The 20,599-nt window shown below is 35.5% G+C and overlaps 1 protein-coding gene across 4 annotated transcripts in view; it reads right to left on the bottom strand.

Moving 5' to 3' along the window:
* Positions 1 to 20,599, bottom strand: part of HOMER1 (homer scaffold protein 1) — a 136,087-nt gene that overhangs the window by 53,989 nt on the left and 61,499 nt on the right. For all 4 annotated transcript variants that reach the window (XM_072793836.1, XM_072793826.1, XM_072793841.1 and 1 more), the window contains exon 5: positions 11,161 to 11,300. In XM_072793836.1, the coding sequence (XP_072649937.1) occupies positions 11,161 to 11,300 (140 nt within the window). The remainder of the gene's footprint in view (positions 1 to 11,160; positions 11,301 to 20,599) is intronic.

Raw genomic sequence — 20,599 nt, 5'->3', positions numbered from 1 at the left:
ATGCACCGGGAGCCCGATGTGGGATTCGATCCCGGGTCTCCAGGATCACGCCCTGGGCCAAAGGCAGGCACCAAACCGCTGCGCCACCCAGGGATCCCTATCCAGTATCTTCTTTAAAAATATTTATATTCTCACTCTGTTTTTTAAAGAATGTATTTTTACTAGTTATTGTAATTTAGAAAAATTAAAAAAGAGGGAGCACCTGGGTGGCTCAGTTCGTTAAGTGTCTGCCTTCAGCTCAGGTCATGATCCCAAGGTCCTGGGATTGAGCCCCATGAGCTCCAAGAGCCCCACGTTGGGCTCCCTGCTCAGCTCAGTGGGGAGTCTGCTTCTCCCTCTCCCTCTGCCCCTCCCTCCTTACTTGCACGCTCTCTCACTTGCTCTCTCTCAAATAAATAAAATCTTTAAAAAGAATTAAAGTAGAAAAAAATCATTACTTAAAAAATCAGATAAAGAAGTAAATCTGCTCACATTTCCACCATCCATAAAAGCTATTCCACATATTTTGGAAAAGATAAAAAGCTAGAAAACTGCAAAGTTTTATAATTTTAGACATAAAAACTAAGGCGTAGTGATGTGCTTTAAAGAAACAGTGACAGTTTTATAAAAGAATTCTACCTCTCAGTCAATTCTTCTATTCTTTAAAACAGACTATCAATTTACTTTTAAGAAATAGACTTAGGGAAAGCTATGTTGCTATATATATTGCTATATATGTCAAAGCATAGATTTCTAAAGCTACCAACTGAGGGAAAGAAGTCACTAAACAATTAGAATATCAATGGGAAAAAAAACATCAAAAAACTAAGAATATAAAGAGCATCTATGAGGGATGCCTAGGTGGCTCAGGGGTTGAGAGTCTGCCTTAGGCTCAGGGCGTCATTCCAGTCCAGGGATCGAGTCCCGCATGGGGCTCCCTGTGAGGAGCCGGCTTCTCTCTCTGCCTATGTCTCTGTCACTCTCCTTATGTCTCTCATGAATAAAGAAATAAAATCTTAAAAAAAAAAAGCATCTATGAAAACCCACAGTTAATGTCATAATTAACAGTGGAAGACTTAAAGCTTCCCCTCTAAGATAAGAACAAGACAAGAATGTCCACTCTTGTCCCTTGTATTTAGCATTGCACTGGAGGTTCTAGACTTGGCAATTAGTCAAGAAAATGAAATAAAAGACACTCAGATGAGAAAGGAAGAAATAAAATTCTCTCTATTTGCACATGACATGATTTTGTATATAGAAAATCCTAAGCAAGCCACCAAAAACTATTAAAATAAATGAGTTTATTAGCTAATTAATGGGATATAAGATCACTAAACAAAAATCATCTGTATTTCTATATATTAGCAATGAGCAATTAGAAAATGAAATAGAGAAAACAATCCCAATAACAGCATCAAAAATAAATCAAAATAACAGCATCAAAAATAAATAATAAAGGAATACATTTAACAAAAGAAGCACAAAACTTACACTTTGAAAAGTAAATAACATCGTTGAAAGAAATTAAAGAGCTCAATAAATGGGAAAATATCCCATGTTCACTGATTGACAGACTTATCATTACTAAGATGGCCAGCAAAATTGTTCCACAGATTCAATGCAATCCCTATCAGAATTTCAATGGACTTCTTTACAGAAACTCACAGGCTGATCCTAAAATTTATGTAGAAATCCTAGGGACTCATAATAGTTGAAACAATCTTGAAAAGGAAGAATGAAGTTGGAGGACCTAAATTTCCAATTTCAAAACATATTACAAAGCTACAGTCATGAAGAGTATGTTAGAATTGAGAGTTCAGAAATAAACCCCCATCTGTACAGTCAACTGATTTTTTTTACAGGGATGTCAAGACAATTCAGTAAGAAAAGAATAGTCTGTTCAATGAATGGTGCTGGGAAAACTATATCCACAGGCAAAAGAGTGAAGTAAGGCCTCTATCTCACAGTGTATGTAAAAATTGATTCAAAATGGATCAGACCTAAAGGATTATATAACTCTCAGAAGAAACATGTAAATTTTCATGATCTTGAATTAGGCAATGGTTTCTTAGATATGACAGCAAAAGTATACGAAACAAAGGAGAAAAATAGATAAATTAGACTTAATTAAAATGTAAAACTTTTGTAATGCAAAGGACACTATCAAAAGGTGAAAAGACAACTTACAGAATTGGAGAGAATACCTGCAAATGATTATCTGATAAGGAGTTTATATATCCAGAATATATAAAGAATTACAACCCAATTAAAAATGGATAAAGGATCTGAGTAGCCATCTGAAAAACATATAAAAGTGGCCAACAAGCACATGAAAAGATGCTCAACAATATTAGCCATTAGGGAAATATGTACAAATTGAAACCACAATGAGATAGCCCTTAACACCTACTAAGATGGCTATAAGTAAAAAGATATAAGAGAAAATAACAAGTCCTGATGATGTCAAGAAACTGTAACCTTTATACAATGCTGATGTGAATGTAAAATGGTACAGCTGCTTTTGCAAAGTTTAACCTGTAGTTTGGCAGCTACAGGTTAAACATCAAATTACCAAGTGACCCAGTAATTCTACTCCTAGGATATACGTGGATAACTGAGAACACGTATTACACAAAAACCTGTGCACAAATAATCATAGCAGCATTATTCATAACAATGGTAGAATTTTCAGAAAGTGGAAGCAACACAAATGTCTATTATCTAATGAGTGGATTAATAAAATGTAGTATATCCACACAATGGAATATCATCCAGCAATAAAAGGAAATGAAGTACTGATATATTCTACAATGTGGATAAACCTTGAAAACTCATGCTAAGTTAAAGAATTTAGTCATAAAAGACCACATATTATATGGTTCCATTTATAAAGAATGTCCAGAACAGGCAAATCTACAGACAGAAAGATTAGTGGTGACCTTGGATTGGGGGAAGAAGGTAGTGTGTAGGAGGAAAAAAAAAAAAGTAGTTGCTAATGGGGGAAGTGAAGAAAATGTTTTAAAATTGACTGTGGAGGGACGCCTGAGTGGCTCAGGGGTTTAGCGTCTGCCTTCGGCCCAGGGCGTGATCCTGGAGTCCCGGGATTGAGTCCTGCATCGGGCTCCCTGCATGGAGCCTGCTTCTGTCTCTGCCTGTGTCTCTGCCTCTCTCTCTCTCTCTCTGTGTCTCTCATGAATAGATAAAATCTTTAAAAATAATAATAAATAAAAAAATAAAATTGACTGTGGTGTTGGCTGCACACCTCTATAAATATATCAAAGTCCCCTTGAATTATACACTTTAAATAGGTGAATTATTTAGTATGTGAATTACATCTCAACAAAGCAGTTACTAAAATTACTAACAGGAATATTAACTGCTAAGTGGACACTACTGGAATTAAAAATGTAAACTATTCTTCATACTGATATTTTTGTTGATCCTGTCTAGTAATATATTATTATTATCACTAATGATCAAGATATACCAATGTATTTACCTCTTTCTGTCATCTCAGTGATGGCAAAAACATATATATTTATTTGCTTAACAAATTTATTCATGATCTCTTACATATCGAAATGGCTTGAAACTAAATGGTATACCAAGAAATGTAAATCAGTAAAACTCACTCCATAAGCTAAGAATCTAAGTAGGGAAGTTTAACAAGTAGTGGTAAATATATGTTGAACAATGACAAAAATCTGGATGAAAAGTATCTTGAAGTATGATACAGAAAACAAACCTGGAGTTTAGTGGAAGGAGCACTGCCTCAACCAGGAAGGACCCTAATGATCAATGCCTTTGGAGATCTCTGTTCTAATCAAGCCATTAACAAATACTGCTGCTGAATACCTCACCTCTTCCCTGGCCTTGCTTGTACTTCTTTTTTGTTGTTGTTGTTTTGCTTGTACTTCTGTAACATGAAGTGGATGGACTATGTAATAGAAAGTTTCTTCTATTTCCAAAGTTCTAATATTGAAGTTTAACTTCAATTTAGGCCAGGGTCATAAAAATCAACTATTTTCTCTACATTGGACATATGACCAAGCTAAACTGTCAGTGGAAAATGGAAAACTGATGGAAAATAAATAGAAGTAAAATATACATTTACTTTATTTTTTTTTTAATATTTTTTTTAATTTTTTTTATTTATTTATGATAGTCACAGAGAGAGAGAGAGGCAGAGACACAGGCAGAGGGAGAAGCAGGCTCCATGCACCGGGAGCCCGATGTGGGAATCGATCCCGGGTCTCCAGGATCGCGCCCTGGGCCAAAGGCAGGCGCCAAACCGCTGCGCCACCCAGGGATCCCAATATACATTTACTTTAATTGGTTAGTCACATCTACATTTTTTTTTATCCCTACAAGGAAGGTGTAATCCCTAGAGCATGACTACTTTCAATACATTTATTTCAGTCTAAGAGCATGAGAGTAAGTTTACAGAGGCAGTGGTGCTAGAGCTTAAAGGATATTACAGAGGTTGACCAGTTGGTGGTCCAGTTATGGCCAGAGGTGGATAGGAGGAAATACAGAGTGTGGGTACACAGCCACTGCAAAGAGAAGGGAAAATGTTCCAAAAACAAGGAAGCAAGGACTTACAGATGAGAAAGCATGCTTGCTTGATTATACGTGGAAAACCACCAGCAATTTGGAGTAACTGCTATAAAAGCACAAGGTGATGTGGCCGAGGAGGCCTCATCCGGTGACCATGGAATGGTCCATACATACCATGACACAGAAATTGTTTGACTTTTGTGTTTGAAAGAAAAAACCTGTCAGAGTAATACGTCAAAAAAGAGGAAATGTCCAGGATTCATCTGCATGTTTATATCATCCCAAACACCTCCACCAAGAGTTTATAAGGTTATTACAACAACGAATATTGCTAGTAAAATATGCTTAAAATCTTTACCCTGGGCTAAACCATATGTAAATCAGTTTCCTTTTGAAAGTCTAAACTAGAAACCAGATGGGTCATCTAGTCCCTATCCCTCTGTATGGCATTATTTTAAAAAACTTTAGTATCTTCAGATGAACCTTGCACATTTTACTTTATCACAGACCTCACCACTCCTTACTGCCATACATACCACAAATGTCACACCTTTATGTGGCTTGTTTGACCTCTTATGTTCACATCTTGATCTTGTCCCTTACTCCTCTAGTAAGAAAGATGGGAATCCAATTAAAAGGAAGAACATTTTCCTCTAAGTCCTAGAACTATCTATATCACACACCTCCCTTCCAGTAGAATCCCCACTATGGTCTTTTAAAAACAGAAATGAAAGGTTAAAATGAATTTTAAAAGCCCTCTACAGGGAAGAGATCATAAATAATCTAGGATCAATCTGTTCCATTATGAATGACCACATGTCTAACTCCAGCTAGTCATTTTGAAAATGGAAGCTGACAATCAATGGGGACAGACTGATGAACATTCTTTCCCATTAATTACAATGATAAGGCAAAGAGGGAGAAGGGGAAGGGACCAATCCCAAGGTGAGTTACTAATGTTTTTATTTTATATGAATAGTTATTTTTCTTCTTCCATAAAACCTACATTAAGTGGTAATACCTGAAAAAAATGCTTCAGCAAATTTATACATTTTCTTCAAAATATTTTAGAAGACATTAGGAGAGAATAAAGATCAATTCTTAAAAATGCAGGACAGGAAACTTAAGTATACTTATTCAGAAAGATAATACTGTAAACACCCAATCACTATACTCTATTTTTTTACTGCATCTTATTTAAAATGTAAAAACTGCTTTTCACTTCCCAGAGAATGTAAACTGCATATATTATGAAATTACTATAGTACTTCTTATAAAATGCTATCTATTCAAAATTACGGTAAAGGAAATTCTGACACCTCTAAATTCTTATATTACAATCTCTCATAATCTGTCTCAGCCTTCAAATTAATTTTTAAAAAACCTAATCTAATTTCTGAAGTTCAATGGTGGAAGAATAACAATATTTAAGTCGTTGTAACTATTAGTGGAATCCTACAATTTAAACTTTCACCTGCAATTATATTAATGATAAAGCACTTCTTGTGAAATCAAATCCCAGGTTTACAAATAAAATTTTATCCAAACAAAAGTTAGCTAGAGAGATTATTTCTATTTTAGTTCTTACCTATGACCCTTTAAGTTTTGCCTACTATTCATAAAAATGGGAGACACAGGGCATAGCTAAGAAGAGTATAGTACCCCAGAGCTCTTAACAGTCATTCATCTTTTTCTTGTTTGTATCATCTTTCAAGTAAGTACAAACTGTATTTGATTCAAAATAAAGCACTTTTTAAAAAAATTTAACATGTAACTATAACGGTGTATAAGTTTTCTAACAAAATTTAGTTTTTCAAATTGTGCAAATATCCCTGATCAGTTTTAAAGCAGTAGCTTTCTGAAACTCTGATAATGAAGAAATTACGCTATTAAATAAAAATTAAATGAACCCAACCCAGATTTCATAAATTTGAGTAAAATTGTAGTTTGCTGGTTTAAAGTAAAATCAATATATTAAAGAGTAACATCTGTGCATACATCCTTTAATGAATATCTGCTGGAAACACACAAAGTGGCAGAAAAATCTCTTTAACAGAAGAGAATACACATGCAGCACCCCCAAAATGTGTAAGTACTAGCAGCACCATAAGAATATACTATATAAACATTAAAAGAATTTAAATATAATCAGTGCTTAAAACAGCCTATTTTCCTTAATATAATCAAACGGTTATTAAAATTTATCAGTACAAAAATAGCTTCACAAACTACTAATGTATATATACTAGTTCTGGACTCTCAGAAATAAAATAATAGCAGTTATTTATCAATATGTTACTGTATATGTGGGGAACATAAATTTACACTGAACAAAATAAAAACTTTTAGTTTTTAGTATTATATTCTAACAGCACTGGGATAGTGTAAAATTAACTATTTCCAAAGGGAATTTAGATAGCTTTAAGTCTTAAAAAAACATATCCTAGAATTTCTTATTAAGAACAAGTAAATTCCAGAATTCATACAGCTGATGCTATAAAGCAAACAGTAAGTCCCTGGAAACAGAAAACAAAACCTTCCCCCATTTGTTTATGCTCTTCTATTAGTATATATCTGCTTTATTTAGTACATAGCTAATCTAAGATAAGGTCTCAAAGGACACCCTGAACACTTCGGTGGGGAATATATACCTGCTCAGTCCTCAAATGATTTTTATCATTTAGGTTAAAAATAATTTTTAAGAAAAATAGCAATTTAGATAAAATATAATGCCATTTCTCCCAAAGAAATCACACTTGATCTTAGCCAAAAGGCTGAGAAGTGATCCTCCCCAAAGAAATCAGTAAACGTTTTCATCCTCACTAATTCCCCCTTTTATACACTCCTAAACTTCAAAAAAAGCATTTATATAAATACTCTAAAAATGTATTAATTTATTGAAACTTACTCAATGAGAATGTTTTTGCATAAGGTAAGGACATAAATAGCACTTGACTAAGGTATACTGAGTAGCCCATACATTCTAAAATTTAGTTCAGCAGTATAATTAAAAATCAAAGAAAAGAGTAAATAATGCAAAGTAGACCGTATAATGACACTGAGATAGAATATAAATAGCTGTGCTACCTTAGTAAGTAAGTTTTTTAAAAAGCTCGAAAGTAATTTTAAAACGTATTGTGGGGCAGCCCAGGTGGCTCAGCAGTTTAGCGCCACCTTCAGCCCAGGGCGTGGATCCTGGAGACCCGGGATCGAGTCCCACATCAGGCTCCCTGCATGGAGCCTGCTTCTCCCTCTACCTGTGTCTCTGTCCCTCTCTCTCTCTCTCTGTGTCTATCATGAATAAATAAAATCTTAAAAAAATAAAAATAAAAAATGAAAGTATTGTGGATGAAATTTTATGTCTGGGATTTGCTTTTAAAATAATACAAAAGTGGGGGATCCTTGGGTGGCTTGGTGGTTTGGCGCCTGCCTTTGGCCCGGGGCGCGGTCCTGGAGTCCCGGGATCAAGACCCGTGTGGGGCTCCCTGCGTGGAGCCTGCTTCTCCCTCTTCCTGTGTCTGCCTCTCTCTCTCTCTCTCTCTCTCTCTCTGTGTCTATCATGAATAAATAAATAAAAATCTTAAAAAAAATTAAAATAAAATAAAATAATACACAAGTGGAAGAGTGGGCAGGGGTAGGAATAAGACCGGCCATTTTTACATAACTCTTGAAGATGGGTGGGGGGGTGTTCATGGGAGTTCATCATAGTACTCTCTCTTTCAAATATATTTGAAAATCTGTGTAAGTTTAAAGAATAACAAAAAAAAAAATCTTCCTTATGTCTTTAAAGCTAGTAATTTTTAAAAAGTACATAAAACTAACAAAGAGTAAAGAACCAACCATAACACAAATGCCAAAATTTCAGGACCAAATGAAAATCAAGGCCACCCTTTGGTATGTTAATTAATGAATTCATGAGACTAGGTACACGGTTTGAATTTTAAGAGCACAAATTGGCTTGCTAAGTACTATTACTACCATCAACTCTTAATTAACTTGACTAACTAGGTCATTGCTCTTCATATCCTTTCTTCATGAAATCACAACACATAGATATTTTAGTGACTTTGCTCCTTACTTAACAGTAAAATGGCATCAACCAGGACAGAGAAATGTTGGCAAAATATATATATATATATTTGTTCATTCTTTTCTGTTGAAGTAAGTACTAAGGAAGAAGGCAAACATTGTCTAAATAAGCCTTAAAAAACATACTTTTGTCTTCCTTTTTAAAAAAAAAGCGTTTAAATTATCAAATTTAAACACAAGTTTCAGATTTAAATAAAAATTATTTTAATCTTCTGTTTCTCATTCATGAAACGCTGATCTTATTTCTACAGAGTACTTTTAGGATAGGAAGATAATAACTTCCTAACACTACGGCGTACTTGTGATAGGAGTTCAACTAAAATGTACTCTAACTGGCATTCCCTATTGGGATCAAAAGGTGAGCTGCAATCCTACTCAAGTTTCATGAACTATGCAACCTAGGACAACTGACCTAACCGCTGGGATTTAGTCTCATGTGTTGAAGGCACACGCTTTCAAACTGATGTTTCTTACATTATAATCAGGCACCTACACAAATCTGTGCATTACTGAATGAAGCAAAGTTTCTATTCTTAATGTGAATTTTACTCCAATATTTCCTATCTCATGTTTCATTTTTTAGAATGCCAAGAATAACCTAAATTGATTTCAAACTACCGAAGTTTGGAAGATCCTAGATTACACCATCTTTAAGGTCTATCCTGTTATTTTGGGATTCTAACATTGGTTATAAAACACTCAATCGTCCATCTCAGGTAGAAATCAAAACTAGTTCAGAAGGTAAGTCTTCTGAAATCCTGTAAGCTATTTTTAAAATGGTATAACAAGAAAACTATAAGACTGTATAATACCTTTAACATAATTAAAAGCTTTAAATGACCTATTAAATTTTCTTTTCAGAACTCAAGTATCTCCATGAGTAATCTACAGATTCTAGTAGTCAAAGAAGCCGTACCTTCAAGTAAAAATAACTAACTCCTATTAGACTCCCAAGTACAGAGCAGATCAATAGAAGATGACTAATCCCAGTCCATAACTCCAAATACTAAGGATCAGGAAAACAACAAACATTCAGAGACTTTTAGGTGCATAAAGTAAACTAGAAATAGTTTTTACAAATGTTAAATACAAAAGTTCTCATTTCCAAATGCTATAATATTCAATGCACATGGCTCATTTAAGTAAGTCAAAGAAATCAAATTTATTATGTTCAGTGCATTTACATCTTTTATATGGGTATGTTAAATTTAATAGGAATAAAATTTTTCCTTCCCTTTTTAAAAACTGCATACTAATCACATTGCTCTTCAGTTGTAATTGCATATTAAAAAAAAACCCTATATATTTTACCTATTGATGTGTACATGATATTCAGAGGAACTAATAAATTTTTCATGTATTCAGTTTATTTTTATAACAATAGAAAAGAGAATATGCTTACACTGCCATAGTTAAAACATATTAATGCTTTAACCATGATAATTCTAAGATGGGTCTACTATTGTATGCCAAATTATTAGCATTTTTAGGTACAAAATTAGAATACTCTTGCAGTCACAAAGTTTTCCTCACACGTTCCTTAAAAAAACTCACAACTAATTTCTTCCTCAGCCTGATCATGAGGTCTCTCAGTGTTAGTCTCTAATGTGTATATTCCGTGCTGCCCCTAATATTCAACAAATTCAATCAAAATTAGAATTCTCATGAAAAAAAGTTCTGGAATATTTCACTTCACAGTTGTTCTGAATATGTTCAAGAATTTGATCTTTTTAGAAATTGGTCCTCAAAAGAGATGCACAATATAGGAAAACTATTTTCTTAATTTCATTAAAACTACCTGGTCAAAAATTTCCAAAGAAAGATAAAATTTAACTTTAAGACAATGACTTATAGGTATTCGTTTTTATTTGCAATGCTGCAGTTCCAGAGACCTGTGTCCAAAAAAATACCACAGTATGGCAAATTAACTGGTTTAGAACACATTTAAGATAAATTTTATCTTTTTGAAGTATCAAATTCTTTTACAGTTCAGAACTACAAGATTTATCCCCTGTTAGTTGGTACAAAAACTCAATCTGTCATAAATGTTAATAGAAGTTACAACAATAACTTCTTTCCTTCTGTGAAATCCTATGGTGAGCTCATCTCTAAGAGTACAGTAAAGCTTAATTTCAGAGTAGGAAGTAGATTTAAAAAACAAAAAGCAAAAAAAAAATTTTAACCCTCAAGAACATAGATGAAACCAGGTTAACAAAGGTGGCCTTTTAGGGGCTGTGTTAAAAAAATAAGTAGAAAAGATTTACAATAATGTGTTTCACTGAAAAATGATTTGTACTGCAATTAACTCAGTAGTTCTTTTTCTACATAAAGGAAATGTTCATTCCAGTCCATATAGGCATCTATAAACTATTTAAAAACCTTTCTGAGGTTAAAAGTAACAGTTTAAAAAAAGAAAAGAAAAAGATTGACCTGGGTTTTCACTTAGGGTTATAACTTTTCAAAATTTATCTGAAACCAATAAGTTTCCATATTTACACATTTTACTTAATCATGATGGTTGAATTGAATCTGTACCTATGTGAAAATGGCAATGCATTCTGAGTTGGTTCAGCCCTTGGCTCTGAGTTCTGTGTCACATCAGGTGTTCTTTCATCATCTGTTCCATTGATACTTTCTGGTGTTAAAGGAGACTGAAGATCTCCGCCTGCTGATTCCTTTAAAAAAAGGGAGGTAGGGGATAAAAGTGTTATACTTTTATTAAAATATACAAGATTAACTTAAAGTTCAAAGTGACTCCAACGTATGCTTACTTACAAACTATACTTCCATTGAAATTTGAGTCAAAGATGTAAAAAATAAAATTTAAAGGAGAAATAATTTTTAAAAGCAGAACAACTCATAAGAAAACAATATAATTTAGAAATGTAGTTTCAAAGAACTAAAGAACTTCTGGGTTTATATAAACAAGTAATTGGTTAGAATAAAAGATGTTCAGAGAACTAATTATGAAAAAGAAGACAGCACAAAAATGCAAGAAAATGTTATTTTCCTTGGGAAGGTAGGAAGGCAAAGGGAAGAATGGAATCTTCAACAAGTTTTAATTTTTTTTTATCTGCCCTACTTTTCAATTCCATAGTTATCTACAAAAGCAGCCAGAAATCCCTCTGCTACACATATAGAGTGAGTGCATTTCAGTTTGCCTGAACAATGGAATTATTTTTCTTCACAAAATTTGTCTTATTTCTACTTTAAATTAAGTTTTGTCTATCAAGGTAAATTTAATTTGTTCCTCTGGAAAGTAAGTAGAATTTAAAATGAAGCTCAAGCTGACACTTATTATTGTGACTGCCATCTTAAGATTTTCTAAGTTTGGTATTATTAGAGATCAGAATTGAGGGGTCATTGGATAAATCTGTTAACCAGGAGAGGTCCTAGTACCAGATCATTTTAAGTATAGCTTTGTGGACCCCTTGTGATCTCTGGGCACTAAAACTTCACGACTGAAATATTAGGCTATGCTAAGGAAGAAAATGAAAGCATCAGTGTCCAATAGGAGAGCAGGTAGGTATGGTCATAAGCTCAAAAAATATGGGATTTCTTCAAATAAAAACAAGAGGGGTACATGGCTGGCTCAGCTGGTAGAGCATGCGACTCTTGATCTCCAGGTGTGATTTTGAGCCCCATGAGGGGCAGAGCTTACTTAAAAGAAAACCCAACCAAGAAGATAAATGTATGTAATACAGGAAAATGCTTATAATTAGAAAAATATAAGTATACAAGGAGATATCTTAGATTATGATAATTTATATATGTTACATAAAAATACTTCACATGGAGAAATCCTAGGAAGAAATATAGAAAATATTAATGTGGTAACTAACTTTCTTTCGGGAGCTTCTGGTTTTAGATTGAATGTATTTTATTTCACATTTAAGTATTTTAACAAATTCTACCATAATGCTATAAATTATATAAGCTATTAAAGGTCAAAAGGCTACTTTCTTTTTTTTATTTTTATTTTTTAAAGATTTATTTATTTATTTATGATATACAGAGAGAGAGAGAGAGAGAGAGAGAAAGAGGCAGAGACACAGGAGGAGGGAGACGCAGGCTCCATGCCAGGAGCCCGACGTGGGACTCGATCCTGGGACTCCAGGATCGAACCCTGGGCCAAAGGCAGGCGCTAAACCGCTGAGCCACCCAGAGATCCCCAAAAGGCTACTTTCTTGATTCCACCTTATCACTTAACCATTTTTCAATTATTAATTGAAACCTCTATTTTGACCTTTAATTTCATTCTTTTAAAATCTTTCTCCTAAATCCTCTTTTTTTCAATTAACTGACCGTCAATGCATGAATAAGGTTTATTGTATAATGTGACAACATAAAATGGGAACGATATCCCAAGTGGCTACTTCTAGGTCAATTATGGATCATATCAATTAGCCAAAAAGTTCAAGAAGCATGAAGAAATAAATCAAGACTATTTCTCTTCCAGAAAGCCAAACCGAACTAAAATAATAAAGGTGCACTGTCCAGTCAGTTGAACAGTAAGTTGATTCACTGGAAATGAGAACAGAAACAAATTACCGCGTTAACCTGAAAGGGTTAACAACTAAGGATTCACTTGGAGATTTGCTAGGATTGAAAAGAGTGTGAGGGACAAAAGTAGATTAGGATTAAAAGAGAGAGGAAAGAGAAATAGTAGTTTGATTTCTGGTTCTCACTGCCTTCTGGGGGGAAATGAGGGTTTTGGTACATGGGGCTGGGGGAGGCCAAGAATGTCGAAGCTACTGAAGCAGAAAGACCATTTCAGAGACAGGCTAGGAAGGACAAAAAGGACAGGAAGAAAGAGATAGAGGTTCCAACAATCCCAAGTACCTCAACTCACAAACTTTCCATCAGAATGCTTGAATATTAGCTATATTTAATGAAAGGCATGCTCAGTTACCCAAGACATTATATCTAAAATGAAAAAAAAAATAAAATAAAATAAAAAGCCAGAGCATTTTTTTAAATAAAGCAGGCTAAAAATTAATAAAATCAGTATTTGCTCATAAGAGTTACAACGGTACATAAGAGCATAAAGGGAAAATCAAACTCCTTTGACTTTCTAACTACCCAACAGGTAGTCAAAAGTAATCTGTGAAACCTTCTGGGAATTTTATCTGTATTAAAAATAACACAGTGAAATTATTTTATTTAATGTATTCCAAACATCTAGTTCTTTTTTATACTAAATTTTGAGTAATTTCTTAAACATTCAAGTTACGTTATTTCTATAAAAAAAACATACCTTATATCAAGCCAATATTTTATATCTTAAATTCAAACATTAAAATTAAAAACTTGGAGATATACTAGACTATAAACTTTTGAAAGGAAAAAAACGGATAGGCTGTCTTTAGAAAGACATTCTTGGGACGCCTGGGTGGCTCAGTGGTTGAGCGGCTGCCTTCGCCTCAGGGCGTGATCTCAGAGTCTCAGGATCTAGTCCCACATAGGGCTTCTTGTACGGAGCGTGCTTCTCCCTCTGCCCGTGTCTCTGCCTCTCTCTGCCCCTCTCTGTCTCTCATGAATAAATAAATAAAATCTTTAAAAAAAAAGACATTAAGCTAATATGGCTAGTAACCATTTTAAGGTAAAAATTATCAAACATATCTTTTTGACACATGGCTGTGTATGTGTATATGTATACCAAAGTTGATAAGAAAGATGAAAAGTGTGAAACATAAAATATAAGCACAGATCTAAGACTCAGCAACTGCTTCTTAAGAATTTTCTCTCTCTGGGGCACCTGGGAGGTTCAGTCCGTTAAATGTTGCCTGCGTTGGGCTCAGGTCATATTCCAGTCATCTGGGGATTAAGCCCCACACTGGGCTCTCTGCTCAGTGGGGAGTCTGCTCCCTCCCTCCCTCTGCTTCTCACCCCACTCATGCTTGTGCTCTCTCTCTCTCTCAAATAAATAAAATCTTTAGAGAAAAAAAGAATTCTTTCTCTCCACTCATTTATGAAGTTGTAGGAAAGCCAAAAATAAACCAACAAAAAACCCACAGTAGGAAATATCCTGAATCACATGAAAAAGAAATGATCTAGGCCTCTCCAGGCCTTCAGGGTGGTACCACTAACCTCCCCTCTCATGTCTGTGCTGTAGTAGGACAGTGGGCAGGAAGGATGGGGCAGCATTGCCTTCTCCTCTAGACCAAATACCACCACCACCTTCCATTTAATTCCAGTAAAGACTAAAATTAAAATTCCTGTTACAGTTCCAACCTTTCTGACTTAAGGAAAACAGAGCTCCTTCTCTTTATCATTTGATAAACATTCAAAGAAGACTTATCAAAAAAAAAAAAAAAAGAAGACTTATCCTATTTCAGTCTTTTCTATTTAAATGAAGATGAAAACACTGTTTTCTGGGCAGAAACTCAAACAGGAAGGACCTTATAATTTTGAGTTCCCATGGCTGTAGATACAGAAAGAAATGCCAGGGAAGAGACACAGAAGAACAAAAGGATACATTAAGGAAGATGAGGCTGAGATCATATGCCTACTACTGTCATAAACCATTCTCCATACCTGGTCACCACTTCTGAAATCCTACTTTCTGACAACCATAGAAATTCTTTGTAAACTAACTCATGCTGCTCTTTCCCCATGTAAAAGTGTAATGGCTGACGGATGCACAGTGCTAGTGGGTTAATCTCTCTTCTGTATATTTTTGTACCTACTAGTTACATTAAATGCTTACCAAGAATCAGCTCTACCTGTCCCAAGCATATTTATGCGAATTGCATTTATATTATTATACAGCTGAATTAAATATTATGCAAGCTAATAAAATCTAAATTCAAAGCTAGAGTGGTTATTTTGATAAAAACCAAAACACACTCTTAGAAACTAAAAAGTAAAATAAAATCTACAGTAACAGAAAATGACAGGAAAATCTACTATCACACTCAGATTTCTTTCCAAGTGACAAAGGTTAGCTCTACTTAAAAGAAAAACAGGAAATTGCAGACAATTAATTATAAGTATGATTTATGTACAAAAGATAACATGGAATTCCAATCAACAGATTCATATTCAAAAATTCATATTCAGCTTTAAATAAAAATATTGGTGAATCCCTAAAACATAGTATTATTGAACTTTAATTTATAAACTTAAAGATCTTTCAATGCTTCTTCACAGTAACCGACTTTTTTTTTTTTTAAGATTTTATTTATTTGACAGAGACAAAAAGCACAAGCTGGGGGAGTGGCAGACAGAGGGAGAGGGAGAAGCAGACTCCCTGCTGAGCAGGGAGCCAGATATGGGGCTCTATCCCAGGACCTCTGAGATTGTGACCTGGGCTGAAAGTATGGTGCTTAACTGACTGAGCCACCCAGGTGCCCCATTAACCAAACTTTAAAAAAAAAAAAATTATTTATTTATTCATGAGAGACAGAGAGAGGCAGAGACACTGGCAGAGGGAGAAGCAGGCTCCCCACTGAGCAGGGAGCCCAATGTGGGACTCGATCCCAGGACCCTAAAATCACAACCTGAACCAAAGGCAGATGCTCAACCACTGAGCCACCCAGAAATCCCATTCAATTTTTTTGATTAACTCATCAACTACTAGTTTTAATTCTAACAGGTAAGAGGCACTGTACACCCTCCTATCCTCTCAACCTAACCCACACTCTTCTCACTTGCTCTTCAACCTGGTATCTAACGGCCCTCTGCCATTATGTGACTTTGTCAGATGCAATCTAGCTTTATTCCCCTCCATGGTCAGCCTATACCAGAAAGCCAATCACCCTCATTATATTCTCACTAGCATTTAGAGGCTTCCTTCCACAACAACTATCTTGCCAATTTACAATTTCTATCAACTAAACCATCATTCCTCATTCTTGTGTGCCCAAGCTAACCAAGTACAATGAGAGAAAATGCTATTAAATAGGTTAGTGTCATGAAAATAATTCTGAGCCCTGACTTCAATTATGCTCTTTAAGTGCTGAGTAATCTTTAATTTTACTTATACTCCCACTTGACTCTTCTTTTTTTACCTTACCTAACAGCTGTTCCAAACCTGTGTTCAAGCCTTCTCTCTCAGTGAATGACCTAACTCTTCCTTCCAGCGAAAATAACCTGGCATGGACTTCCTTAGTCTTCCTCCTATCTGTATCTGAATCTATTTTTATCCTTCCCTCCTGTCTCAGATGAAGAAGTGGCTCATTTGTTTCCATCCTCCTCCCTCACAATATTACCCTCTGCTGCACAATGCTCCATCAATGATCCCCTTCCTTCTATTTTTCTGTCTCCTTTACTCATCCCTTACATTTAAAAACATATGCAAATCACTCCCATACATACATTCTACAAAAAAATATCCTCAGCGTCGCATGTTCCTGAGATTATGTTAAACTCTTATTCTCGGGATCCCTGGGTAGCGCAGCAATTTGGCACCTGCCTTTGGCCCAGGGCGCGATCCCGGAGACCCGGGATCGAGTCCCACATCGGGCTCCCAGTGCATGGAGCCTGTTTCTCCCTCTGCCTGTGTCTCTGCCTCACTCTCTCTCTCTGTGACTATCACAAATAAATAAAAAATTTAAAAAAAAACTCTTATTCTCCTCCTACAAAAGAAAATAATATTTGTGACCTTATTCCCACTTCCAAACACTTCTGCCATAAGAATAGCCCAAAGTCACTAACTCTACTTCCTTTCATTCTAGAAACTACTTCACACTGGGGGCGTGGTGGCTCAGCTGGTTATGTGTCTGCCTTCAGCTCAGGTCAAGATCCCAGGGTCCTGCTCAGTGGCGATCCTGCTTCTTCTCCCTGTCCTGCTCCTGCTCTTCCTACTTGTGTGTGTGTGTCCATGTACGTGTACTCTCTCTCTCAAATAAATAAATCTTAAAAAAAAAAAAAAGTAACTACTTCACATGGCCCTTCTATACCAACAGTCCACCTGTAAATTACCAGTGAACTCTGGTTTGTTAGGCTTAAAGTCCTCTTTTATTGTTATTATTTTTTTTTATTAATTCATGAGCAAAGAGATAGAGATGGAGGCAGGGACAGACAGAGAAGCAGGCACCCTGCAGAGTAGGACCCTGGATCAGGACTTGAGCCAAAGGCAGACACTTAACAGGCTGAGCCACCCAGACACCCAGATTTAAAGTCCTCTTAAGTCTCATCCTACTGGAAGCCCCTTCTGACACTGCCAAATCATTGCCTCCAACTTAAAATGCTCTTCTCTTGACTTCTGTGCTAACATCTTCTGCTGCTCATTTCCTATCACTTTTCAGTGTCTTTCCCTATATGTCCCTCAAATTTAAGTGACAATCTTCAAGTGACAATTTCTGACCCTATCTTCCCTTCTATTTTCTTTCTGGATGATATTATTCTCTCCTACAGCTTTAAGTACTACTCATTTGTTGATGACTCTTGAGACTTAGCTCCAATTCAAAATTTCTAACTATCCACAGGCCGTATCTCCCTAATGCCTTATTCAGTACCTGAAATGGAAATCCTCTTCTGAAGTTCATGCTATAAATCAACAACAGAAGTCTCAAAAACATCTAGCTCCTCCTTTACCAGCATACCTCACCAATCCTCTAGCTCCTGTATTTCTTCCAAGTTCAATTTCACCAGCAATAATGTCTATCCCCCTCATCTCTCTATTCTCACTGCCAATACCTAGTAGGCAAACCCAATAAAGGAATGAGTAAATACACCACTAAGACAAGTAACAGATCAGAGACTCTAAAGTCCACTGTCCTTCCTTTGGACAGCAAACAATAATATCCAGAGAAGTCTAGTGAACCTTTCCTGAGATTGTAAAAACTGTTTGAGGTATCTGGTTCAGTAAAACCACATTTGTTATGTGATACTACAAAAGTATCATATTAATTTATAGGCATTCACCTAATTCTAATGGTATATTTGTGGGTTAGATATATAACTAATATAGTTCAAGGTACTAACACTTGGCTAATATAGACCACCTTTCAAAAAAAATCCATTTTTAACAAGTGACACTCTTATTAGAGAAAATCTAAAACATTTGAGACTTATTACATTTGGAATGCCCAAAGAGATCATATACCTCAAACCTCTGACCCTATAGATTTAAGAACTACTACCCAGGCAAGTCAACTCATTTGTAGAAGATCAAACAGCTAGTCAGTCAAAGAGATACTAATAATCAGTTAAAATAAACCAGTACATAATTTGAGTAAATATAATTTGTCTTTAATTTGAACATTAAAAAATTTTGGTATTTATAACAAACCTTAAAGAAACTTGTTCTTCAAATATAGACACACACACATATATATTCTACTTTTTCTATAAAGTGAATTTTTTAAAATCTTGAGAAAGGGATGCCTGAGTGGCTCAGTGGTTGAGTGTCTGCCTTCAGCTGAGGGCGTGATCCCAGGGTCAATCCCACATCAGGCTCCTTGGAGGGAAGCAGGGAGAAGCAGGGAGCCTGCTTCTCCCTCCATGTCTCTACCTCTCTCTGTGTCTCTCATGAATAAATAAAAATCCTTAAAAAATAAATTTAAAAATAAAATCTTGAGATAAAAGCTAGTCTAAATATAGATCAAGAAAGCTACAATATATCCCAATGCTTTACAACCTGACAATTTATATGGGGAAAAAAAAAAACCCTGCAACTTGTATTTGACTAAAACAATTAAAGGAGTAAATACTTCACTCAATTTAAAAGTCTTAGTCAGGGATGCCTGGATGGCTCAGCTGTTGAGCCTCTGCCTTTGGCTTAGGGCGTGATCCTGGAGTCCAGGGATTGAGTTCCACATCATGACCCTGCAGGGAGCCTGCTTCTTTCTCTACCTATGTCTCTGCCTCTCTCTCTCTGTCTCTCATGAATAAATGAAATCTTTAAAAAAAATTAAAGTCTTAGTCAAATGACAGCTCACACTTATTTTTATTCTAAACTCTATATATTTTAAACTAAAACAGAAATATTAATGACATTTATAAGGGACTGCCACAAAAGAGGAATAGGAGGAAATAGAAATGAAAATAAATATATTTTTTTAACTATTACTCTGGGTTCTGTACATTAAAAAAAAATCATAGAGCCCTTTTTTCTTCAATGTGTATTCTGAGGAAAGCACTTAACAAGCCAATTCAAATACAGTATTCTTTTACTGTGCACTGTATAAGAAATTTCAGATTTTTTAAAAAGATATTATTTATTCATTTATGAGAGACAGAGAGATAGGCAGAGACACAGGCAGAGGGAGAAGCAGGCTTCCCATGGGAAGCCTGTGCCAGATTTGATCCTGGGACTCCAGGACCACATTCTCGGCTGAAGGCAAATGCTCAACCTCTGAGCTACGCAGGCATCCCAGAAATTTCAGATTTAAAGCCAGTCATCACTTTTGATTCTATGTCAAACTGACTGTTTAAAAGATTCCCATGGGGATCCCTGGGTGGCTCAGCGGTTTGGTGCCTGCCTTTGGCCCAGGGCATGATCCTGGAGACCCGGGATCAAGTCCCACATCGGGCTCCCTCCGTGGAGCCTGCTTCCCCTCTGCCTGTGTCTCTGCTCCCCCCCCTCTGTGTGTGTACTCATGAATGAATCAATAAAATCTTTAAAAAAATAAAAATAAAAATAAAAGATTCCCATGGAAACAGAACATAAAATCCAATAGAGAAAAAGTTCTAAATTAATGTCTAATATTTAAAGAAGGACATGAAACAAAAGAACAATACATGATTCAACTTATTCCTAGAGATGTTATCTCCATCAAGACAACAGATTATCTGATTTGACCACACATTTTATCAAGAGTAAAAACTTAGATCAAGAGCTTAAGAATGGGGAAGTGGCTAACTAGGCTTTAAATGCCAGACTCTCTTCATCACATGCCTTTAGAGATACGGAGCAGTTTTTCTACAGTACTACTTCTCAAAGTGTTACCCCTAGATCAACAGCATCAGCCATCTCCCGGAACCCTGCAAAGTTTTAGACCCCATTTCAGCCCTACTAAATCAGAAA

Source organism: Canis lupus, chromosome 2 (genome assembly GCF_048164855.1).
Source record: "Canis lupus baileyi chromosome 2, mCanLup2.hap1, whole genome shotgun sequence".
NCBI classification, from domain to species: domain Eukaryota; kingdom Metazoa; phylum Chordata; class Mammalia; order Carnivora; family Canidae; genus Canis; species Canis lupus.
The sequence above is the reverse complement of the archived record's forward strand: the minus strand, read 5'-3'. Positions and strand labels throughout refer to the sequence as shown.